The following is a 25,970-nucleotide window of genomic DNA, read 5'->3' as shown; positions in this document are numbered from 1 at the left end:
AAATGTTTGAAGCGGATGAATACAAGAGTTGTCGTCCGTTGTTATGAAAACAAAAACATATCCTAGAGTCCTAGATGTCAGTTCGTTTCTGAAAAGATGCATTGTAGTAATTTCATGTAATCTCGGATTGTTCCATTGGTGGTTATTGTTTGATAGTTGAGCAATATTTAACCGTCATCATGGCGGAAGGTGGGAAGACACCGGGGCCAGGGAATATTATTAACAAAAGGCTCCGGGATATAAAGACAAGTGGTGGCTTGGGTCAGAGACGCACAAGTGGTCTTACTGGCGGCGTATACAACTACACAGAAACCTTGAAAGAAAAACAGGTTTGTATTATTCTACTGTCTTGGGCTGGCAAATGTCTTTTTTGTCGTTTAGTATCGTAAGTTTAATTACCGGTAATGCCTCCATTACTCGAACCGAGACCACGCTCCCCCGACAACCACATAGGCTGTTGCTTGAATCTAGTATACGAGGATGCAGGATGCCTTTGTATACTAGACCCCAGCTATGGGGTGCTAGGCCTACATGGTATATACTACACCCCTATGTCTTGTGCTAGCAAATGATGCCTTTGTAGGTTATACAAGACCCCAGCTACTCAAATTGTGACGTCATATGGTCAAAAAATACAGTCTGGTCTCAGTGATTCTCACAAGTTTGAGCTTTAAACTTTTTGCCCCATGTATATGTACCGGTATGCTCGCCTGTGACAAAATTACTAGGCCCTATTCATGTTAAAAATTACCCAGATAAAAAATGGTGACATTGGGCCCATATTAATTAATGCTTTCAAAAAAGAAACATTAAATCTAAATTTATTAGCCCAATTTTGCTAATTTTTCAAAATAAAATCCCGAATACACGACCAACAAAATGTGGTTATTTCATGGTTCAAATTTCCAGCATTCTCAGAGGATAATGTTTTAGTTTTGAAAATGGAGGAAAACTCCGGGCTAAAATTAAAACATATTATGACTGCCATAGTTAAATATCATTTTGAAACCTTTTGGTCCTTCATTCTTGGAACGCTTTGCCCTGACCACTTCGCATCTCTCTCTCTTATTATATGCTGACCTATTAAAGATGTCAGTGATTGTAACTAAATTCTTCTGTTCCTTTATTAGTGATAATAACTTAATTGTAATCACAGTGCAATATTTTTATTTTAGGCTCGTTATCGAGAAGAAAGAGAAATTCGCAAGGTCCGTTTAACTCCTCCTCATAAATACTTGATCCATTATGTTGCTGATCATCTGGAGCTTGAAAATTCTCTTGTTGAGGATTTTATTGTTGACAGCGCTGAGGTGGGTGAATTTTATTACTGGTTCCATGCTGGGTAGGCTGAAAGGAAGCCTCACTGTATATAGTACAAGAATTAGCCCATTTACAAAATTGGGCCAAGCTGTATTCCAGTCATTTCAAGCACTATCAGTAATGCATGGAGATGTGCCAAATTGAACAATACATTCATGAAATTGGAAACATAAATAAGATGTTGTATTATCTAAGTCTCCTGACCTTGAGCATTTTGCTTGGTAGAAACCAACCTGGTTTTCAGTTCTTCAAAAATAAACGTAGTTTTATGGCTGCTGTTTTTTGTCGGTTATTTTTAATTAACTTCATGGAAGCTTTAACATTTTGCTGTTCATTTCTTACTTCATGCAGAATAAAGGATTTAGCCTGAATCTATAGTTTACGAGATGTAAATTTGTGAGAATAACAATAATTGTCAATATCTATGTGTAATGGTTGGATTTGTGAACTTAATTCGGCACGTACCTATAAATGTGATAGTATCGTATTTTCAAGAGTGACGTATTTTTATAACACGTTGTTTTTGTATCTCTTGTACCCTATGGTCAAAAGTTGTCCAAAAATACTAGCATTATTCCTGGATATTTATAATTTCTTAGCTAAAGAACTTTCCACATACATATAATACTTTGTGGCATTACTTTTCTTCAGCAAATCGACCTTATGGATTCCTTCATTGATAAAAGTGGAAGAAAAACTCTTTTATTTTACTACCAAGATGGAGAACAACCAAAACTTGGTAAGTGACAGACAATATCACTTCGTAAAATACAGTTTAAAAAATTCTGATACTTCTATTGACCTCAGAGCTGACTGACCTTTTTACTATAGAGTCCGGCCGAGCTGTTCAAAAAGTTGATAAACTGAAAAAGGTTTTTGTAACTGATGGCAGTAAAGAAGCGATAGTTGGTCAATGTCTCTATTTTGTAAAACCACGTGGTGAGCAAGTCCTATCTATGAAGAATATTCACGAGGTAATGCAAGCATTATATCTAAAGCCAAGTTATTAGTCTAAACAAATTGTTGGCATCCTGGAAAGAATAATTAGGCATATACATAATTAAGGTAATATTAACGGTTTGTGTTCTTCTTTGTGTTTGTGTTCTTCCAGCCGAAACAACTCCTACTAAACTCATGAATTTTAAAAAGATTAGAAAAAATGCTACAATTTAAACAAAAACTTACTAAATTGTTTAAATATTTCCAGCTTACAATACTATCAGTCCTATGATTGATATTGTCATGAATGCAGTGTGATGAAAGTGTGGTTTTGTTTTTACAGGAAATAAACTTTGGTGTGCTTGATGTTGCTGACAATGGTGGCTTACTCCCTGCAATCCGCCAGCTTATGGCAAAAGTTTATCTCCCAACCATACAAGCAATGACCAACTGGGGAAGGTTGTCTGAAACTCCTCATGGGAAGAAAACTAAAGAAAACTTTATTCATGAGCTGGAAGATTTTGTTAATTACCTGGATAGTAAGTATCAAAATGGTTCTAGTCTGTTAAAGTAACCAAGCTTTCCAATAGTTTCTCAATAGCCTCACAGACAGTGCTAGATAATTTGACATAATGATGTTAACACATGTCTGGACTGCATGATAATTGATAACTAGCATGATAAAGACATGTACTTTGTGACTACAATGACAAAAGAGTTTAAGATTGTTCTAAGAGTAATGCAGGCTTGATGATTGGCCTTGGATCATTGATATGGTTCTGATGAAGTTAACTAGAAGTCTTAATGGCGTCTTTATTGTTGAAACTACTTAGTTAAGTGCTGCTTTGCCCTTCCAGGTGCTCAGATGAACGTGGATGGAGCAGTCCACTTGAATAAGTGCACAGATGTTGATTTGAGCAAGTTAAAGTCTGTGGCGGATTGCTCAGTGGCAGCACAAGATCCTGACACAGTTGCCAAGCTTGAGTTGCTTGTATGTGGCTGGAGGAAGCAGATTGAGCAGGTCACTCAAGTTAACTCGCCTTTTCAAACTTAGTTCAACTTTACAAAACGTTATATGTAAGGGGCAAGCGTGCTAGTGAAGCAGTAGATGGTACGCCTGGTCAGTTACGGACTAGTAGAGTTAAATTACTGGCATAGACTTGCACCAACAAACAAGTTTGAGCTCATTGAGCTGTAGCTTAGCATCTTCCTTTACCAGTAGAAATATTAAATATACCAACTGTAAGCCAGGTTAGAACTAATCAATGCATTATATTCCTGTCACTCACTTAAATAGTGCTTATGCTTTACCCATATTTATTTCATGTTGTCCACACTAAACATTCTGTTTATACTTGATCCAAACACCATGGTTAGTCACATGGGTATCTCATGATGACATCATAATTGCCCACGAAAAATAAAATGTACATTGCAATGTGCAAAAATGAAAAAACTCTAAATGAGTTAAAAACTTGCCATTTTTGTAACACATTTTTAGTAGAAATTGCTTGACCTTAAAAAATTCTTTGTGAAGTGTATTATTGACATCTCATCTTTGGTTAGTTAACCCATTATGGCTCTTGTCACTCACTCTAAACCTGTCTTACGGTACAACATGATCTTTAAATGCATTCTGGAAAGTGTGCAGTGTTCACTCTGCTTTTATACTGTGTGTTGTTACTAAATTCCAGGCCATAGAAAAGTGTGCTGTGATTAATATAGTGATTATTATAATTATTTGTTTGAAAGCAGCTATGACATAGAGTTGTTGAAAATGATGACTTGTGCATGCAGGTGCTTGCTGAAAGTGAACAAATGCGCAAGGAAGCAGATGACACTGGGCCACTTGCTGAGCTTGAACACTGGAGGTTTCTTATGGCGAAGTTTAACTCGCTTCTTGAGCATATGAAGGGTGACGAATGCAAAGCTGCCATCAGTACACTGCATGCAGCAAAGTCAAAAGTATTGAAGGTAGGAGCTTGTGCGATAAGATCATGTCACAAACAGAATGGTGTCGGGCTTGTCTGTTGCAGTCATGGCGAGAGATGGATGCCCAGATAACCGATCATGCCAACGAGGCAAAGGACAATGTCAAGTATCTCTACTCACTTGAGAAAGTTTGCACACCCTTGTACGACTCCGATCCAGTAAGTTTTATTATTTAGTCTGAGCCACTATTATTGTTCCACCTCACATGATATCATTCACAGGTGAGCATGGTCGAAGTTATCCCAACCTTAATAAACATCATCAGCATGATACACAACATATCTCGCTACTACAACACATCACAAAGAATGACGTCACTTTTCATAAAAGTAACCAATCAGATGGTAACGGCATGTCGCAAGTACATCACAGAGAGTGGGACGAGGAGGATTTGGGACCAAGAAAGTTGTGCTGTGAAGAGGAAGATAAACGTATGTTGCCTCCATTATTACAGCTCTGTTGCCAGCTGTTCATATACAGTAACCTGTTGATTCTTTGCAAAGGATTGCATTGGTCTCTACAAGCGATATGTGGACGGCTTTCAAAAAATGAAAGTGGCCTTACAGACCAGTCCAGATCAAACCCTGGACTTCTCGGAGATGTACATATTTGGAAAGTTTGATACGTTTTGCAGGAGGCTCAGTAAAGTATGTTGCAGTGGAACATTGCTTGTTTTCATTGGTGAAATTTATAAATACTTTAAGGTTGATGAGAATGCTGTGGTGGTTTTTGTCTAGATAACAGAGCTGCTTGAAACGATAGAAGTGTTCTCTATGCTGAGTGAGAGCAAGATTGAGGGAATTGACACACTCGCCAGCAAATTCTTGTCCATTGTGAGCAACACCAAGAAGAAACCTTACGATATCCTGGACCACAGGTGACGTTGATGCAGGACCACTTGCTTTCATGAGTTGACCTGTAAGAATTGCCAATTTCTATTTCTTGATGCCTTGCAGGAAAATAGATTTTGACAATGACTTTGAGAACTTCCGTGAGTCGATTTATAGCCTGGAGTGTCAGCTGCAGGCCTTCATGGATGGCTGCTTCGAAAGGACACAGTCTGCCTCCCAAGCGCTCCTCCTGCTTAAGAGATTTGAAAAGCTGAAGATACCATGCCTTCGGGTGAGCACATCCTTCATGAGCACGGTTCTCATCATCTCATGCATAAAATTTCGTCTTCAATGCAAAGGGCGACATCACGGAAAAATACAATGTCATCCTGTCAACATTCTGGCAAGAAATCGAGGAAATAAAGAAGCTTTATCAGAAGTGTCGCGATGACCCCCCTATACCTCGTGACATGCCTCCTATAGCTGGGAAGATAATGTGGTCTAGACAGCTCTTCAGGAAGATCGAGGAACCAATGGAGGTCTTCTTGGAACATTCACCGCAGCTTTTAAAGGTGAGTTGGTAGGAGCTGACCTTTCCACTGCTTTCAAATAACTCCTGCATTGGTTTAGGACAAGGAAGGGAAGCTAGTGGTGAAGAACTACAACAGGATCGGGAAGATATTGATGGAGTTTGAGGTGCTCTACTACAGAGCATGGTGCAGGGAGACTGACAATATAAAGTACGCCCTGCAAGCCACCCTACTTGTGCGACATCCAGAGACAAAGCAACTTTACATCAACTACGACCCTCAGATACCTGCCATGGTACGGGAGGCAACATGCATGAACAGGATGGACCTGGAGGTGCCCGCGGTGGCAAAGAATCTGCTGAGAAGGATCGACGGCCTTAAAACCACAAAGGTATGTGCAAGGAATGAATTGAATGGAGCTCCCGGTTTAATGGGGATGTTGCAGGAGAAGCTGGAGACACTTCTTGACGATTATGAGAAGGCAAAGGAGAGCATCCCTGTCATCTTCATGCCCCTTATGAAGGTGCATATCAAACAAGTGGATCGCGCCATCAGACACGGACTCATATTCACCACCTGGAGCTCACTTAACCATAAGGTAGCACTCATTTACAGAGGAACAAGTGCATAGAATAGATGGTGACTCTTCCATACTGCACATAGCTCTACTTCCATAACGTTGAGAAAGTGCTCGATCAGCTGAAGAGAGTTATCCGGGAAGTGAGTGATTTAAAGGAGGCGAGGATCGATCAGATGCTCCAAGAAGTTGCCACCACTCCCCTCATTGACCTAGACGATGAGACCAGCTACAAACTTCCACAATTCCTCCAATGGTTAGTGATGTTATTTGAGCCTTAAATCAAAGTAAGTTGGAACAAAGTTTCATGAGCGCCAGGTTAGAAGGCAACAAGTACCAAGTGTAAGTCTTGGTATGAGCCGACTCAAGGTCAAGTCTTGGTTTTACCATGTCAGGGGTGATCACTCTACTCATTATGCCATTGCAGCCGGAAACGATTCAGAGCGAACCGATGTCTATTGTTGCATATGCATCTAAAAATCTTGCACGTACACTTTTATTTCAGCGCAAAGGAGCAAAGCGAAAACATGGCGAGGTTCCTAAACCGCAGAAGCCACCACATTGAGAATGCAGTGCTGGACCTTATTCAAGTCTTTGCAAAGCACTCTGGCCGGGCAGACTTTGTGTGAGTGTTGAACATGCTTATCTAGACACTAACAAAGCAACACTTCAAACTGCTTCTTGCAGGTTCAACATGGAGTCAAACTCAAGCAGGTCCAAGTACAAGGACAGCATTGACTTCAGTGAGGATGATGCTTTTGCCCTTGAGTGTGAGGAGCTGGTAGAGTACTTCAAGACAAGGATGCTTGAGGCTCTACTCAAATGCACTCGACTCTCACTTGACTTGATAAAACGAAGGTATCAAGTGCCCTGCCTAGTACAGTTCACTCTGCTTTATTAGATCGTATTGGTCATGGCTGATTTTGTCCAAATCAAGCAGAAAAATGAGCTTGTCGTAAGCGAAGAGGGACATGCGTCAAGGGCCCGATATGCCTAATACCTTTCTTTACTGTTGTACAGTAGAAGGGTAGTGCAGAAGGATTTTACATTAATCATATTATCTTTTGTCAATGGCGAGATATGAAAAAATAAAGCTGGTTGTTATTAGCATGGGCTGATTTACAAGGAAAACTGAAAAAGCATAAGGTTTACAACGTGCATGAAAATAACAATAGTAGTAAATTGCTGGTAATTCAGTAATATTATCATTTCTTTGTTACAACTCAATCACTCAAAATGTGTATGAATCATGCATTTATTGCATATGATTTGCAAGAAAACTATGTATATGACGCTTATTTTTCTACCATTCGTGAGATTCAGTCCAAATAAAGTGGTTGTTTGGTGGCCAATTAAAGCTTATTCGAATGTAGTATGTAGAGATCTAGTCTATTGCTCAGTGGAACGCAATGATGTCTTGTTCTCAGAGTGTTCTACCCGAAGTCATCATACGGCCGACGCATGACTGAAAGCCCCCACTTATCAAACCAAGCTGCGAGTGGAAACATGCTGCTAACTCGGGAAGGAATGTCTCCACTGCTTGTTGTTAGTGTTGAACTCGCCATTCCAAATGTTGAGTTGAAGCCAAACTCGGAAGAGTGCCAGGCCGGTATAAATGAAGTGGCTCGTTGCATTGTCGATGTTGGTCGTGGTGTTGCATTGTGGGGACAGAGCATTGAGGAAAACGCTGATGCTGACCTGCGTAGAGGTTCGGCTGCTCGTGGATATAAACGAGACGAGGCCAAGAAGCAAACCAGCAACGTTCAAGTCCAACAAAATTCATTTGACAAGCTACAGAACCACTACAAGGTACGTACATTTGTGCACGTATGCTGGCATGAAGCTCCTAAAGCTGGAATTGTCATTTACAGGCGATATCAGAACATAAAGACATTACAAAACTGGTGATGATGCTTGCCAGTGCAATGAACAGTATAAGGGAGCCGGTATCAACGAACATGGCCCAATTCAACAACTTTCAAATGCTCTGGGAGGAAGAGAGAGAGACAAAAGTGAAAGAGTGAGTGTGATAAGAGTGATAGAGTGAGTCGGGTTTGGTGAGAGTCATGATGCTATTACCTCCATCTAGGTTCATGTCAACCAACCCTTTGTTGACTGAGTTCCGGGCAGAAATAATGAGGTACGAGGAAGTGAACCAGCATATTGAAGTATTACCAAACTCAATAAATGTTGGACCTCTCCAGCTTCTCTCTGAGAATATCAAGTCTTCACTCATGGTTGAAACTAAAGCATGGAAGGTGGGCTCATGCTTGCGTCATTTGCTGTAACTATGAGCTAGCTATGATGGAATTTGTGAGTTATTTGCGATGACCTGGTGGGATAGTGAACTTGTTTGTTGTTCTAGGTGAGTTTGTGCAAATGCTTGAACGTGCAGTACAGACAGAAGATGGGAGATCTGCATGAGTTTATCGCTGAGTTTGCCAAACGTCTTACACGTCCAATCAAAGACCTTGACGACATTCGTGAGGCAATGAAGGCGCTTGACATGATCAAGACAGAGTTTACAAGGATAGACTTCACATTAGGCAAGACTTGTTTGCTCATGCATATTTGTAGAACGTGCAGCCATCAACATGCCTGTGTGCAGGTCCTGTTGAGGAGGCGTATGCAATCATGCAGAAGTTTGAGGTGGAAGTCAACCCTGATGAGATCAATAAAGTGGACACACTGCGATACGGGTGGAACAAGCTCCTGTCTCAAGCAAACATTGTAGGTTGCTTGCTGCTTCTCAGTCAATAGGCACACCTCAGCGTGGTGATATGTTTGCAGATTCAAGATAGACTATGCAGAGTTCAGCCTGAGTTCCGAACTGACTTGATAACAAAAGTGGAAAAGTTTCACGTTGATTCAGCTGACTTTCAGCAATCCTATGACATACACGGCCCCATGACTGATGGCATCTCCCCAACGGAAGCAAGTGACAGGCTGCAAGTATATCAGAGCAGGTAAGCGATTAAGGCACATTTGTCATATTTCTGTGCTTTACATACTCGTAATCCTGTCCAGGTTTGATGATCTTTGGCGAAAGTTTCAAACCTACAATGCTGGTGAAGAATTATTTGGTCTCCTCGTGACTGATTATCCAAACTTACAACGCACAAAGAAAGAGTTGAACCTGCTGCAGAAGTTGTATGGCTTGTACAATGCTGTGATGAAATCTATCAATGGATATTATGACATCTTGTGGACAGAAGTGGACATTGACAAGATAAACCAGGAGTTGCTTGACTTTCAGAACAGGTACCTCTCACCTCAGTGTCACTGTGTTGTAAGCAGAAGCAGATTGAAGTCATATTGCAATGTATGAAGGTGTCGTAAGCTTCCTAAGGGCCTGAAGGAATGGCAAGCTTATAATGAACTTAAGAAGAAAATTGATGATTTCAATGAGAGTTGTCCGCTGCTAGAGCTCATGGCAGACAAGGCAATGAAGCACAGACACTGGGAGAGAATTGAAAACCTGACCTCGTATAAGTTTGATATCGGTGAGTGGCCACTTTTCTCTCATACTATAGATTTCTCTTCCCCACGATAGGTAACTTGTCGGTTGTGATTCCAGACAATGAAAATTTTCAACTGCGCAACATCATGGGTGCTCCCCTTCTCAAATACAAGGAGGACATTGAAGACATCTGCATCAGTGCTGTGAAGGAGAAGGACATTGAAGCAAAACTCAACGCAGTGGTTGCCGAATGGAGTGCCAATTCACTCAGCTTCTCCACCTTCAAATCAAGAGGTGAGCTATCTACTTGTTGATAGTCAGGGCTGACTTTAAATTGATGCAAGTGATGAGGTCATGTTCTATGTTGTGAAGCTAACTAAAGGTTATTTGTTAGATTTAGTTTATCAGCAAAGAATCGATTGTGAAGTAGAATCATAGTAAAATGTTTTTCAACATCTGCTTTGTGTTGTCAAATTCCTTCAAGAATCTAATCTTCCGTGGCTTCATTGAATCGTTGATAGATTCGTTGAACCTAAAAATGGGAATTTTCTTCTCTTAATCCAGCGGACTGGATATAGAAGTTCATGGTCATTGACCTTCTTGGCAGTACTAAGCATTCCCCGTACAAAGCCTCAAATTATTTAGTGTGCTCGATTGAACAGCATTCATGAACAGCAGTTATCTTAAACAGTTAGGTGTGCTTTTAAAACAAATTCCTCACGCAGCTTGATTTCAATGGCATTATTTGAGATTATGATGGCAATAAACCTCTTGAGATTATGTGGGAAAATATTTGGTTGTTTATTTGATTTGATTTGATTTGATTAATTAATTAATTAATTTGATTTGATTAATATTTGAGTGTTTTGGTGAAAATATGAACCTTGGCAAGAAGTTGACTTGCAAAACATTTATAGGTTATTTTAGCTAAATTGATACAATCGACTTTGCCATCACTTTATGCTTGGGGCGACCTTGTTAATAATCATGCCCGTCGTCATACTCGTGCTTGTTGGTGGATGATACTCACGCTTGTTACATTCACACCTGTTAATATTTGTCCATTTTTGTTGCAGGCGAGTTGTTGTTGAAAGGCCAGGAAACATCGGAGATAGTGGCCATGCTCGAGGACAGTCTGATGGTGCTGGGATCGCTGCTCAGCAACAGGTGCTTCACAGCTTTATGCTCTCTGCCATTGCTTACTTTAATGCATTGATCTTTGAACAGGTACAACGCTCCATTTAAGCCGCAGATACAGCTCTGGGTGCAAAAGCTATCCAACACCTCGGATATAATTGGTTAGTTTTCACCACCTTTAAGGAGTTTGCATTGGGGCATGTCGTCCCTTGTTAGCTGAAATCTTGAATGACTCGATCTTAAATTTTCAGAGAGTTGGTTGATTGTTCAGAATCTCTGGGTTTATCTTGAAGCAGTGTTTGTCGGGGGTGATATTGCTAAGCAACTACCCAAGGTAAGCTTTCAAGTGCAATATGTTTGTGATGTCATCATTTGTTCCATCGTAATTGCCAGGAAGCGAAAAGATTTTCAAACATCGACAAGTCGTGGGTTAAGATAATGACAAGAGCTCACGAGACACCAAACGTTGTTCAATGTTGTGTTGGCGATGAAACACTCGGACAGCTTCTACCCCACCTGCTTGAACAGCTGGAACAATGCCAGAAGTCACTGACTGGGTAAGTGGGTGCATGGGTCATTATGTCATCACAGTGGATGATATTGATATTGGATCTGCAGATACCTTGAGCAGAAGAGGTTGATATTTCCGCGCTTCTTCTTCATATCAGACCCTGCCCTGCTTGAGATTCTGGGACAAGCAAGCGACTCCCACTCAATACAGGCGAGTCAGCCACCACATTAAGAAGTAGTGATTGTGAAATGCTCTAACTCTACTTATCTCCTCAGAATCATCTACTTGGAGTATTTGAGAACGTGAACAGAGTAGAGTTTCATGAGAAGGACTATGACAAGATGATGTCCGTCATATCGAAGGAGGGAGAGACGATCATGGTGAGTCATCACGCTTCTCACATGATCGCATCCATGCTCATGATATCTTGTGTCTCTTCATAGCTGGAGAAGCCGGTGGTTGCTAAGGGAAACGTTGAGTGTTGGCTGGGAGATTTATTGCGTGAGCAGCAGTCGTCGTTGCATGCTGTGATACGAGATGCTGCCATACAGCTTTCTGATCCTTCCTTCCAGATCCACCCGTTTCTTGAGACTGCCCCGGCGCAGGTGAGCTGCTCCGCTACAACCGCACCGAGCACCTTGTTACCTTCTCCTTGTGCAGGTTGGCCTGCTTGGTCTGCAGATGTTGTGGACCAGGGACTCAGAGGATGCGCTCTCCAACGCTCGGTACGACAAGAAGATTATGGCGGTCACCAACCAGAAGTTTCTCGACCTGCTCAATGACCTCATTGCTGTGACAACAGAGGAACTGAGCAAGTTTGACCGGATCAGGTTTGAAACCCTCATCACCATCCACGTCCACCAGAGAGACATCTTTAATGACTTGGTAACTCACCCGTAGGTCCTGAGTTGATTTTTACCTGCGTTACCACTGTGTAAATGTTGCCAGGTGCGGATGCACATAAAGACTCCACTTGACTTTGAATGGCTGAAGCAATCCCGCTTCTACTTCAACAACGACACAAACAAATGCATTGTCAGCATCACCGATGTTAACTTTATATACCAGAATGAGTTCCTCGGGTGCACGGACAGGTTGGTCATCACGCCACTCACAGACAGGTAATCTACAGCACGCAACTGAACACTAATTAGTGTTTCCGAATTGATTTTTCACAACCCGAAACCCCATGTTTTAAAATTTATAACCCCCATTTGTCAGCCAATTAACGATCTTGATGTTTTTATTTGGAAATATCCGGAATAGCCTATAGAGAATTTGCGGATTTCACCTTTTTCTCTATTTTGTTGCACAAGCCAAACTTAACGACGCCAAGTGTTGATGAGCATTGTATTAATGAAACACGTTCCATGACCGTATTTCTGATGCAAGATTAAGCGATTGTTTGCTGTAGGTCTGAATCAAAAGCTAATTCTATGCTTCATTATTAGGATCAATAAACCACCACAAGAGTGACTAAGGCAAAATACATTAACGTAGTTTTGGTTATCGTGGTCCCTTTCCACGCCTGACTTTGCGTATTCACTTTGATTTTTTGGCTTGAAACAAAATAACATGTTGTAAGCATAGCATGATACTATAGACAATGGGCATGTTAGGCTTGATTGTGAGTTGAAAGAAAAAAACCAGCTTAAAACAATTGAGGCAAAGTATACAAAATATGCATCATTGCAACTACTGATAAGCGCCATTGGATTTTTCCCGGTCAGGTTGTTGCTAAAATCTGCTTTCGCTTTGCAAAGATAAACAACTAACAGAACTACATATTAACTAAATAACTATGTAATTGAATATTATAGTTTCTATATCACAATTTGTTGATTGCATGATTGTTGTGCAGGTGTTACATCACATTTAGTTGATTGCATGATTGTTGTGCAGGTGTTACATCAAATTTAGTTAATTGCATGGTTGTTGTGCAGGTGTTACATCACATTTAGTTGATTGCATGGTTGTTGTGCAGGTGTTACATCACATTTAGTTGATTGCATGGTTGTTGTGCAGGTGCTACATCACATTTAGTTGATTGCACGATTGTTGTGCAGGTGTTACATCACATTTAGTTGATTGCACGGTTGTTGTGCAGGTGTTACATCACATTTAGTTGGTTTCATGGTTGTTGTGCAGGTGTTACATCACATTTAGTTGATTGCACGATTGTTGTGCAGGTGTTACATCACATTTAGTTGATTGCACAATTGTTGTGCAGGTGTTACATCACATTTAGTTGATTGCATGGTTGTTGTGCAGGTGTTACATCACATTTAGTTGAGTGCATGGTTGTTGTGCAGGTGTTACATCACATTTCGTTGATTTCATGGTTGTTGTGCAGGTGTTACATCACATTTAGTTGAGTGCATGGTTGTTGTGCAGGTGTTACATCACATTTCGTTGAGTGCATGGTTGTTGTGCAGGTGTTACATCACATTTAGTTGATTGCACGATTGTTGTGCAGGTGTTACATCACATTTAGTTGAGTGCATGGTTGTTGTGCAGGTGTTACATCACATTTCGTTGATTTCATGATTGCTGTGCAGGTGTTACATCACATTTAGTTGATTGCATGGTTGTTGTGCAGGTGTTACATCACATTTATTTGATTGCATGGTTGTTGTGCAGGTGTTACATCACATTTATTTGTTTGCATGGTTGTTGTGCAGGTGTTACATCATATTTAGTTGATTGCACGATTGTTGTGCAGGTGCTACATCACATTTAGTTGATTGCACGGTTGTTGTGCAGGTGTTACATCACATTTAGTTGATTGCTTGATTGTTGTGCAGGTGTTACATCACATTTAGTTGATTGCACGATTGTTGTGCAGGTGTTACATCACATTTAGTTGATTGAACGATTGTTGTGCAGGTGTTACATCACATTTAGTTGATTGCATGATTGTTGTGCAGGTGTTACATCACATTTAGTTGATTGCATGGTTGTTGTGCAGGTGCTACATCACATTTAGTTGATTGCATGGTTGTTGTGCAGGTGCTACATCACATTTAGTTGATTGCATGGTTGTTGTGCAGGTGTTACATCACACTGGGGCAGGCGCTTGGCATGAGCATGGGAGGGGCACCTGCAGGGCCGGCTGGCACGGGGAAGACTGAAACCACCAAAGACATGGGCAAGGCTCTTGGCAAATATGTTGTTGTGTTCAACTGCTCGGACCAGATGGACTTCAGAGGACTTGGCCGCATATACAAAGGTCTGATGTGCTGTTATGTCTCTTACGGTGGTGCCTTATCATATTGCTTGTCCAGGTCTTGCCCAGTCTGGCTCTTGGGGATGTTTTGATGAGTTCAATCGAATCGACCTTCCCGTCTTGTCAGTCGCTGCCCAGCAGATCTACATCGTCCTGACCGCAAAGAAGGAAAGAAAATCGAGTTTTGTCTTCACTGATGGCGACTGTGTCAGCTTGAACCCAGAGTTTGGTCTCTTCATCACAATGGTATGGTTTGCTGTTGACAATGATATATGTTGCATCACAATGGTATGGTTTGCTGTTGACAATCATATATGTTGTATCATGCTTGGTAATAGCAAGATGCTTTTTCTTAGAACCCTGGTTATGCTGGAAGGCAAGAACTCCCTGAAAACTTAAAGGTCCAGTTCCGATCGGTTGCGATGATGGTCCCTGACAGACAGGTGAGCCAGCCCGTAGATAGCGCTCATGCTTGCGTATGTTAATGTCTGGTTGTGTAGATCATCATGAGGGTGAAGCTTGCCAGCTGCGGCTTCATCGAAAACATAATCCTTGCCCAGAAGTTCTACACCTTGTACAAGCTGTGCGAGGAACAACTCACCAAGCAGGTGGAGTGTGGTGTGTGTGCTTTTATTGCATCACAATTGTACAATTATAATTCGTTGTTTAGGTTCATTATGACTTTGGCTTGCGTAATATTCTGTCTGTGCTGCGGACGCTTGGTGCGACCAAACGAGCGCGTCCCACTGAAGGTGAACCGACCATTGTGATGCGAGTGCTTCGTGATATGAATGTATCCAAACTGGTGAGTTGTGATGCATCATATTGTTAGTGACGTGATGGTGATATGAGTGATGTTCATCAGGTCGATGAGGATGAACCTTTGTTCTTGAGTTTGATAAATGACTTGTTCCCTGGCATTGTGCTGGACAGTGCCACCTATGAGGACTTGCAGGCAGCGATTGAGCTCAATGTTGACGACATGGGCATTGTCAACCACCCACCGTGGAACTTGAAGGTACCCATACACCCTGGCAGCTTCCTCAGCCATTCCTCATGGCTCTGTCTGTGTGTAGGTTGTGCAGCTGTTTGAGACACAGAGAGTCCGACACGGCATGATGACTCTCGGTCCAAGTGGTGCAGGGAAGAGCATCTGCATCAACATGATAATGCGAGCAATGACCGAGTGTGGGGAACCTCACAAGTAAGTTTGATAATTTGCTTCATCTACTCAACCCTGTTCACAACCTTCCTCGCATCAGGGAGGTGAGGATGAACCCGAAAGCAATCACAGCACCGCAGATGTTTGGAAGACTCGATGTGGCCACTAATGACTGGACCGATGGGATATTCAGCACGCTGTGGAGGAGAACGCACAAGACTAAGAAGGGAGAGAATGTCTGGCTTATACTGGACGGGCCGGTCGATGCGATCTGGATTGAGAACCTCAACTCGGTGTTGGATGACAACAAGACGTTGACACTGGCCAATGGGGATCGGATCCCGATGGCACCAAACTGCAAGATATTGTTCGAGGTGCACAACATCGACAACGCATCACCGGCGACAGTGTCACGCAATGGCATGGTTTACATGAGCTCGTCAGCTCTCGACTGGAGACCCATCTTAGATGTAAGATCACTTCTCAATGCTTATACTCAGCATGTACTCTCATTTGATGTCTATGGTAGGGTTGGTTGTTGAAGCGTCCAGCACAAGAGGGTGAGCACCTGCGGACTTTGTTCCACTCAGTATTTGACGACCTGTACACCTTCTCCGTGCAGAATTTAACACCAAAGATGGAGCTGCTTGAGTGCAACTACATAACCCAGGTAGCTGGAGGTATTGGAGCTTGGTGGTTGGGCTGGTAAGTGACATCACTTCTTCTTCAGGCTTTGAATGTCTTGGAGGGCATGATCCCGAGCAAGGAGGAAGCCGGCGTTCTTTCCAACTTCCATCTACACAGGTTGTTCATATTTGCTCTATTGTGGAGCATTGGAGCAACTCTGGAGCTGGAAGATCGGGATCAGATGGAACTCTTCCTCCGGGAGCACGAGAGCAAGCTTGATCTTCCCGATATAGAGGAAGGAAGCGGACATACCATGTTTGAATTTGTTCCGGACACAAATGGTTAGTCCATCCATCATTTAAATATATACTCAGCGAGTGATGAGGTGGTTTGGTGCAGGTCAATGGGAGCATTGGTCCAGGAGAGTTGTAGAGTATGTTTATCCAACCGACACCGTCCCTGAATATTCATCCATTCTTGTGCCCAATGTGGACAACATCAGAACCAAGTTTCTCATTGATGTTATTGCCAAGCAGAACAAAGTGGGTGTTAAGTTTTGTCAATGTATTTGGTGGGCTTTGACTGTAGCGTCCTATATTGCTGACAGGCTGTGTTGCTGACTGGTGAACAAGGCACTGGCAAGACAGTTCTAATCCAGGGCTACATGCTTGGTTTTGACCCGGAGTTGATGATGGCAAAGTCTTTCAACTTCAGTTCTGCCACTGAACCCAACATGTTTCAGGTAGATTGTCAGCATAGCTGCAACGTAACAGCTCCTTCAAGTTGATCATGTTGTTCAGTTGACGATTGAGAGCTACGTTGATAAGAGAATGGGCAACACATTTGGACCACCAGCGGGTCGCAAGATGAGCGTGTTTGTTGACGACATAAACATGCCTGTGATAAATGAATGGGGCGACCAGATCACAAACGAGATTGTGCGTCAGATGATGGAGATGCGAGGGATGTATTCACTGGAGAAACCTGGAGATTTCACGAACATAGTCGACATGCAGTTCATCGCCGCCATGATTCACCCGGGTGGGGGCAGGAACGACATCCCCCAACGACTCAAGCGACAGTTCAGCGTGTTCAACTGCACGTTACCATCGAATGCATCCATCGACAAGATATTTGGTTAGTATATTATAGTGAGTATAAATATTAAATTATGAGATGCAGGATATCCCTACAGTAAAGGGTGATATGATCTCGAGTGATATGTCCACTATGATGCAACAATGTCGCTTGTTGATGCAACATGTTGCAGGTATTATTGGCAACGGATACTTCTGCGTCGATCGTGGTTTCAACAAAGATGTGGTGGAAATGATCAGCAAGTTGGTTCCTGCTACGCGCATCTTGTGGCAGTGGACCAAGATAAAGATGCTGCCGACCCCAGCCAAGTTCCACTACATCTTCAACCTGCGCGACTTGTCTCGAATATGGCAGGGCATGCTCCACATCAAGGCAGGAGAGTGCAGGGACACCAACCAGCTGCTGTCCCTCTTCAAGCACGAGTGCACAAGGGTCGTTGCAGACAGGTACGTGCCAGGTCTTGTTTCACAGTGGAAGCCGCTAACATCCTGTCAACAACCAGGTTCACTAATGAAGAAGACAAGTTGTGGTTCGAGAAAGCTCTGGTCCGTCTGGTGAAGGAGAAAGTGGATGATAAGATGTCTGTGGAGGGAATCGAGCCTTATTTTGTTGATTTCCTTCGAGATGCCCCGGAAGCTACTGGAGAGGAGGCCGACGACTCGGACCTGGAAGCTCCTAAGATATATGAGCAGGTGAGAATCTTGCTCTTTGTTCCACCTCAAGAAGTGATGCTGCTTCCACTCGCTTCAATGCTGGATGTTGTTTAGATTGGAAGCCTGAGAGAGTTGTCTGAGAAGCTACATGGGTATATGCTCCAGTATAATGAGACCGTACGTGGTGCAAGCATGGACCTTGTCTTCTTTAAAGATGCCATGACCCATCTCGTGAAGGTAGAACAATCTCACACACAGTGCACAGTGGATAAGTTGAATAACGAGCTATCTTGCATAGATATCTCGTATCATCCGTACACCACGTGGCAGCGCATTGTTGGTTGGTGTTGGGGGCTCTGGCAAACAGAGTTTAACGAAACTTGCTTCGTTCATCGCTGGATACAAGTCGTTCCAAATCACCCTAACAAGGCAAGTGTCCATGCATTGCGTGCTTTGTGCTTGGCTGGTCAACGTGCTCCATGTGTTGACAGGACCTACAACGCGCAGAACCTGATGGACGACTTGAAGGTTTTGTATAGAACAGCAGGCGGTGAGGGCAAGGGTGTGTCGTTCATATTCACTGATAATGATATAAAAGAGGAAGGATTCCTCGAGTACCTCAACAATATCCTGTCATCTGGTCAGGTAAATGCCCTCTTCATATGCTGGTCGTGCATCTATCTCCATGATCTTGTGCCTCTTCCAATGATAGTTAGTGATCATATTGCAGGTGTCTGGATTGTTTGCACGAGATGAGATTGATGAAATCTCTCAAGGTCTCATTTCTGTCATGAAGAGAGAGTTTCCACGACGACCGCCAACCCAAGAAAACCTGTATGATTACTTCATATCACGCTCACGGGATAACCTTCACATAGTTCTTTGCTTCTCTCCGGTAAGTTGGTCCTTGTTGACAACCTTCTTGTTGATGTTGTCTGAGAGTTGTCAAAAGCTGTTGTTGTAGATCGGTGAGAAATTTCGCAACAGAGCATTGAAATTCCCGGGATTATTCAGCGGATGCACGATGGATTGGTTCACGAGGTGGCCACGTGATGCGTTGGTCGCCGTTTCCAATCACTTCTTATCTAAGGTGGACGTTGTTTGTGAGGCGGAGACCAAGCGAGCCCTGATAGAGACCATGGGAGTGTTCCATGATAAGGTGGCAGAGACATGCGCAGAATATTTTGAGCGATACAGACGCACTACGCACGTAACTCCCAAGTCGTACCTTTCATTCCTTGACGGGTACAAGGGAATATACAAGGAAAAGCACACACTGTTGAACGACCTGGGAAACAGGATGAACACTGGCCTTGACAAGCTCCTGGAAGCCGGAAAGTCTGTGACTGTCCTCTCTAAGGAGCTGGTTGTGAAGGAGAAGGACCTCGCAGTGGCTTCAGTCAACGCTGACCAGGTGAGTGTTGAGAATGACATAGACCTGGAATTAATTGGTCAAAATACTTCTGCTGCGTCAGGTCTTGAAAGAGGTGACGGCTTCAGCAACAGCTGCAGAGAAAGTGAAGAACGACGTGTTGAAAGTTAAGGAGAAGGCGCAGACCATTGTGGATTGCATTGCCGTCGAGAAGACCGTCGCCGAGTCAAAACTACAAGCTGCCGAACCTGCTCTTTTAGCCGCAGAGGAAGCTCTCAATGTAAGACCTACCACGTATTTCCTTGTTGAACATGGTACAATGACATTGTTGTTTGTGCAGACAATTAAAGCTGCCGATATTGCGACAGTACGTAAACTTGCCAAACCCCCACACCTCATCATGAGGATAATGGACTCTGTTCTCATCTTGTTCCAACGTCCCATCGACAAAGTTACTCCAGACCCAGAACGACCAACCATCAAGCCATCGTGGGGAGAAGCTCTCAAGGTCAGCGGTGGATAACTTCAGCATATCTCTAGCTGCTTGTTGCGAAATGCCTTAACCAAATCTTGTGCCATGCAGCTCATGCAATCATCTGGCTTCATGCAATCGCTCAAGAACTTTGACAAAGATTCTATCAATGAAGAAACAGTTGAATTCCTCTCACCGTATTTTGATGCAGAGGACTACACGTTCGAGAATGCAAAGAAGGTGAGGGCTCTACTCTAGATTAGATCATTTATACCTGGCACTTCAACTTTCCTCGCGCAGGTCTGTGGGAATGTGGCCGGCTTGCTCTCATGGACCAAGGCCATGGCTGCGTTTTATAGCATCAACAAAGAGGTGCTTCCCCTTAAGGCAAACCTGGCCAAGCAAGAAGCAAAGTTGACGATAGCGATGAGCGACCTGGATGTGTGAGTTGCTTGTTGAATGTGGGAGATTGATCAGCTTGTTTATGGTTGACCTGGTGTAGGGCACAAGCACAGCTGGACGAGAAGCAGAAGGAACTGGATGAAGTGCAGGCAAAATTTGACGCTGCCATGAAGGAGAAACAAGAACTACTCAACGATGCTGAGTCATGCAGGAGGAAGATGACAGCCGCGACTCAACTCATTGATGGTAGGTGTCGACAAAGTTTGTGGATATTTTATTAGAATTTGACGTGGGAATACTTTCAAGGTCTTGGCGGGGAGAAGATTCGATGGACCGAGCAGAGCCACCAGTTCAAAGCTGAGATCAAGGAGCTTGTTGGCAACGTGCTCCTTGCAACCGGATTCCTGTCGTACTGCGGCCCTTTCAACCAGGAGTTCCGCAACTACATGTTGAAGGAGACCTGGGAGAAGGAGTTGATCTCAAGAAAGATCCCGTTTGCATCCGACTTGAACCTCATTGCGTTGCTCATCGATGCTCCAACAATAGGTGAGCTGCCGGCATTGATGAATCTTTATCACGAGTCGGTGCTCTTAAATGTTTATGGCAGGAGAGTGGAACCTGCAGGGACTACCTGGGGATGATCTGTCGATACAGAATGGCATCATTGTGACGAAAGCAACCAGGTATGCGCTCCTCATCGACCCTCAGGGACAGGGCAAGACCTGGATAAAGAACAGGGAGAAGGACAACCAACTCATAGTGACAGCCCTCAACCACAAATACTTCCGCACCCATCTCGAAGATGCTCTATCACAGGGAAGGTGTGTAGCTGTGGCTCCATTGTATCATGGACAATTCATCAATTGTGACTTAACACAGGCCCCTGCTCATCGAGGATATTCAAGAGGAACTTGATCCAGCTCTCGATAATGTCCTTGAGAAGAACTTCATCAAAGCCGGCAGCACCTACAAGGTACCATCACCAGATGTTGCTTGCTAACCGACCCCTCAAACTGCTGTGTTCAGGTGAAAGTTGGTGACAAGGAGGTGGACGTGATGAACGGCTTCCAACTCTACACCACCACCAAGCTGCCCAACCCGGCCTACACTCCAGAAGTGAGCGCCAAGACGTCCATCATCGACTTCACCGTCACCATGCAGGTATGCTACCTCACTGCTCCTCTCAACCACTCCTCCTGCATGAGTGCTTCTCCAGGGACTCGAGGACCAGCTCCTGGGAAGAGTGATCGTCACTGAGAAGCAGGAACTGGAGGCAGAGAAGGTCAAGTTGATGGAGGAGGTGACTCGTTACAAGAGGAAGATGAAGGAGTTGGAAGACAACCTCCTCTTCAAGCTGACAAGCACGAAGGTACTGGATTAATTGTTGTGTCTGTGTTGATGCGGTGGTTGCATGTTGATCAATGCAGGGCTCACTGGTTGATGATGAGTCGCTGATTGAGATGTTGGCCACCACAAAGGAGATGGCCATGGAGGTGAGTGAGAAGCTTGCCATCGCTGCAGACACAGAAGTGGAGATCAACGCCGCTCGTGAGGAGTTTAGACCAGTCGCTATTCGAGGGTCCATTGTGTACTTTCTCATTGTTGAGATGTCTATGGTAAACATCATGTACCAGACGTCACTCACGCAATTTCTCGGCTTATTTGATGAGTCGATGGCGAGATCTACAAAGTCGCCGGTGCCACTGAAGAGAATCAACAACATCATCGAGTTCTTCACCTATCTCGCTTTCAGGTGTGTTCTTGTTACTTTACTCCTCATGGACCATATTCAAGCTCCATCCTCTGTACAGGTACACATGCAGGGGTCTGTACGAGCATCACAAACTTCTCTTCACACTGCTCATGGCTCTCAAGATCGATCTTAGGAAAGGTTGGAAGCCATTGTTTAAGTGATATTCAACTGTGATGTAACACTGGTGCTTGCTAGGTTGCATCCGACCAAGTGAGTTCCAGACTTTCATAAAGGGCGGGGCAGCCTTAGATCTTAAGTCAGTCCAAGCGAAACCAGGGAAATGGATCCTTGACATCACCTGGCTCAACCTGGTCCAGATGCAGAAGTTGCCAGAGTTCCGTGAGATATTGAACCAGGTGCGAGCATCTTGTGCCACCTCACCCTCCAACTCTACTCACCTGTCATGCTTGTCCAGGTCACCAGGAATGAGAAGCAGTGGAAGGCCTGGTTTGACACCGAAGCCCCCGAGGAAGAATTGATCCCTGATGGATACCACGCATCTCTTGACACTTTCCGAAAACTCTTGCTGATCCGCTCGTGGTGCCCTGACAGAATCATGCCACAAGCGAGGAAATACATCGCAGACTCACTAGGGGCAAGGTGAGTTGCTGGCATAGACATCTTGGTTCTTGGTTCACAATGACGACGATGTGCAGGTATGCTGACGCTGTAATATTGAACCTGGAGGAGATGCATTCAGAGAGCACCATACGAGTGCCGATGATTTGTTTGCTGTCACAAGGATCGGACCCAACTGACCAGATCTCATCTCTCGCCAAGAAGAAGCAAGTTGAGTGCAGAGCCATATCCATGGGGCAAGGTACAGCGTCATAGCAATCTGTTATTTCGTCTTAACGCCTTAACCTCATGGTTGTGACTTTACAAACAGGTCAGGAAGTGCACGCACGCAGGCTCGTGAGCACGATGATGCAGGTTGGGGGATGGGCTCTCCTGCAAAACTGCCATCTCGGCCTGGACTTCATGGATGAGTTGCTTGAGACAGTGCAGACAAGTGATAACGTGGACCCTGCATTCAGGACATGGATCACTGCAGAAGAACACCCGAAATTTCCCATCACGCTTCTCCAGTCTAGCATTAAGGTAAACCTTGAATGATGTATTCCACGATACCCTTCATTGCACGACATGCATGTGGTGTTTTGCAGTTCACCAACGAACCACCGCAAGGTGTGAAGGCAGGACTCACTCGCACATTCGCCGGCATATCCCAAGATCAACTCGACGTTAACAACTTGCCTCAGTGGAAACCTCTGCTTTATGCCATTGGCTTTCTCCACACAGCAGTGCAAGAGAGAAGGAAATTTGGTCCACTTGGCTGGAACATACCATATGAGTTCAACACTTCCGATCATTACGCCACCGTGCAATTCCTGCAGAATCACCTTGACGACCTGGACCCAAAACGTGGCATACAGTGGAACACCGTGCGATACATGATAGGTGCTTCAATGACTGTAAACTCTGTCACCTCAATCACGACATGATAAACTCTGTCACTTCAATCACGTCATGATAAACTCTTTCACCTCATCACAACATGATAAACTCAGTCATGACTATGCGTAGGTGAGGTGCAATACGGAGGGAGAGTCACTGACGATTATGACAAGAGACTTCTAAATACATTTGCTACAGTCTGGTTCCATGAGCAGATGTTCAACGATTCCTTCCGCTTCTTCACTGGATACAACATCCCGCACTTCAAGAGCACCAAAGAGGTATCCTTGATAAACACAGTGTCGATGTGGACCCATATAACATGGCTCTTGTTCAGGTGATGGAAGCTATTGACCAGCTGCCCCTCACCGACACTCCTGAGGTGTTTGGACTTCACATGAACGCAGATATCACGTACCAGACCAACTCGGCCACCACCATCCTCGACACTATCCTTAACATCCAACCTAAAGATGCAGGAGGAGGCTCCGGCGAGACTAGGGAGTCGGTCGTCTTCCGACAAGCGCATGAGATGTTAACCAAGCTTCCACCTGACTATGTTGCTCATGAGGTAGGTTGAGGTGGTACGCTGATGTAAGATTGTCTGATATAGGTTGGTTGGTTTATTTTTCATGCTTGCAACTTGATGCTGGGCAGGTCAGATCCAAGCTTGTGAAGATGGGGCTGCTCAACTCGCTCAACATATTTCTGCGGCAGGAAATTGCTCGGATGCAGAAAGTCATCACCTTGGTTCGACAGACACTCACAGACCTGAAGCTTGCCATAGAGGGCACCATCATCATGAGCGAAGTACTCCCTTATTGTTGCCAACTTCACTATATTAGTCATATTGCTGGGTTGTGTCTTAGAACCTCCGAGATGCCCTGGACAACCTGTTTGATGCAAAAGTTCCCACTCAATGGAGGAAGTTGTCGTGGGAATCGTCAACAATCGGCTTCTGGTTCACTGAGTTGGTTGAACGTAACAGCCAACTCTCTCATTGGGTATTTGAAGGAAGACCATCTTGTTTCTGGATGACTGGATTCTTCAACTGTCAAGGTGACAGTTAACATGAGATATGTCGAACTCTTGTTGGTGTTCATCAAACATTTCATGGCGTCATGTTATGGTTGCTAGGCTTCCTCACAGCCATGAGACAAGAAGTGACTCGCATGCATAAAGGCTGGGCGCTTGACACGGTGACATTGCACAATGAAGTATTGAAAAGCTTCAAGGAAGATATCAGCGGCCCACCCCAGGTATTTCCTCACTAATTTAACGTTATAAATATATAGGATTGAGAAGAGAAAGTATTTTGGAGTTAGATATGACTGAGGCAAACATGTTCATTTGAAGGAATTTTCCAGGCCAGTTTAAACAGTCTGATGTGGTAGGTGATGCTGTCTTTATCCTGTTCCTTTTGTAGGCTGTTTTTGCTGTCATTATATACACTTTTATTACTTCACAATGGTGCACTATAGGAAGGTGTTTACATTCATGGCTTATTCCTTGATGGGGCAGCATGGGACCGGAGGAATGCGAGACTCACAGAATCTCATCCCAAAGTCCTCTTTGTTCCTCTTCCTGTCGTCCATGTCTTTGCCATCAACTCAACTCTGCCAAAAGATCCCGCCCTCTACGTATGTCCGGTGTATAAGAAGCCTTGTCGCACCGACCTCACTTACATCACTCCTCTCTGGCTCAAGTCTAACCAGAAGCCGACACACTGGATTATGCGCGGCGTGGCCCTGCTATGCGACATCAAATAATCTCCTGCTTATCACACATCTATCTTATCACATATCTATCTATTGTTTTGCCTTCTACAGAATGTTAATAAAGTTATGGTTGCAGTTTACTAGCAACCTTGTTTGGCGTTAATAGCTATTCATCCCCATCCGAGATTGTGTAAAGTGTCACCAAACACTTAACACATCGTATAGAGCAGGGGCGGGCAACTTCTTCGGTCGTCGGGCCTGATATGAGAAAATGAAGTACTTGGCGGGCCGGATTCCTGAATAGATTGGAACGCAGCTTTGTCTTATTAATGTTCATGGTCGAAAATGTTTGCTCATAAATGTATGTAGACCCGAACAAAACAAGTAGATTTATGGCCATCTTTCTCAGGTTGGCAAACTTGGACTTATTTAGTGACGCAATACAGGGATTGCGGCAGAATGTGGCCGCGGGCCACATTATCATGTAAGACCGGAAACTGTCTGCGGGCCGCTCAAAATCCCGTCGCGGGCCGTATGTTGCCCACCCCTGGTATAGAGCTTTGATGCGTTCATGATGTGAGTGAAAGAAAAATTTAGTCATACATGTGACGGTTACTACTTGTTGACCGTAACTACCAAATTATGGAAAATTAATATATTGCTATCTGACTCTTAAGAACGATTAGAAGGTTGCGAATTCTGTCTAGAAATTCCTAAACTTCGGTTGAATGGT

The 25,970-nt window shown here is 43.8% G+C and overlaps 1 protein-coding gene across 1 annotated transcript; it reads left to right on the top strand.

The window, feature by feature from the left end:
- Nucleotides 1-76: 76 nt before the first annotated feature.
- Nucleotides 77-25,377, top strand: LOC143451649 (dynein axonemal heavy chain 8-like). The gene is made up of 79 exons (XM_076952350.1): nt 77-329; nt 1,176-1,310; nt 1,972-2,059; nt 2,152-2,294; nt 2,603-2,798; nt 3,117-3,280; nt 4,057-4,233; nt 4,296-4,409; nt 4,473-4,682; nt 4,755-4,898; nt 4,989-5,128; nt 5,208-5,373; nt 5,441-5,653; nt 5,712-6,002; nt 6,057-6,209; nt 6,275-6,444; nt 6,694-6,813; nt 6,876-7,046; nt 7,616-7,997; nt 8,060-8,208; nt 8,278-8,446; nt 8,554-8,734; nt 8,797-8,918; nt 8,979-9,154; nt 9,216-9,449; nt 9,519-9,691; nt 9,766-9,942; nt 10,725-10,815; nt 10,876-10,946; nt 11,037-11,119; nt 11,179-11,342; nt 11,404-11,506; nt 11,572-11,676; nt 11,740-11,901; nt 11,957-12,181; nt 12,245-12,417; nt 14,347-14,525; nt 14,581-14,768; nt 14,879-14,965; nt 15,023-15,130; nt 15,193-15,327; nt 15,388-15,540; nt 15,599-15,726; nt 15,785-16,154; nt 16,214-16,354; nt 16,415-16,652; nt 16,711-16,853; nt 16,919-17,053; nt 17,112-17,448; nt 17,582-17,855; nt 17,912-18,101; nt 18,177-18,299; nt 18,361-18,491; nt 18,554-18,707; nt 18,793-18,957; nt 19,027-19,476; nt 19,538-19,714; nt 19,775-19,942; nt 20,018-20,146; nt 20,207-20,349; nt 20,409-20,554; nt 20,615-20,854; nt 20,916-21,129; nt 21,188-21,281; nt 21,335-21,469; nt 21,525-21,677; nt 21,736-22,061; nt 22,120-22,199; nt 22,257-22,417; nt 22,477-22,661; nt 22,718-22,881; nt 22,951-23,162; nt 23,228-23,522; nt 23,649-23,800; nt 23,857-24,090; nt 24,177-24,329; nt 24,389-24,578; nt 24,657-24,778; nt 25,001-25,377. The coding sequence occupies exons 1-79, from the start codon at nt 180-182 to the stop codon at nt 25,286-25,288; spliced, it is 13,875 nt and encodes a 4,624-aa protein (XP_076808465.1). The 5' UTR covers nt 77-179; the 3' UTR covers nt 25,289-25,377.
- The last annotated feature ends 593 nt before the right edge of the window (nt 25,378-25,970 follow it).

This window comes from Clavelina lepadiformis, chromosome 4 (assembly GCF_947623445.1).
Source record: "Clavelina lepadiformis chromosome 4, kaClaLepa1.1, whole genome shotgun sequence".
Classification (NCBI taxonomy): domain Eukaryota; kingdom Metazoa; phylum Chordata; class Ascidiacea; order Aplousobranchia; family Clavelinidae; genus Clavelina; species Clavelina lepadiformis.
This window is presented reverse-complemented; position numbering and strand designations above follow the sequence as displayed.

What these genes read in the sequence shown, in the direction of transcription:
- LOC143451649 (XM_076952350.1), top strand. Translation starts at nt 180, where the DNA reads ATGGCGGAAGGTGGGAAGACACCGGGGCCAGGGAATATTATTAACAAA. An exon ending in ACGGCCTTAAAACCACAAAG is followed by an intron (nt 6,003 to 6,056) that starts GTATGTGCAAGG and finishes GGGATGTTGCAG; the next exon opens with GAGAAGCTGGAGACACTTCT. An exon ending in TCTGGCCGGGCAGACTTTGT is followed by an intron (nt 6,814 to 6,875) that starts GTGAGTGTTGAA and finishes TGCTTCTTGCAG; the next exon opens with GTTCAACATGGAGTCAAACT.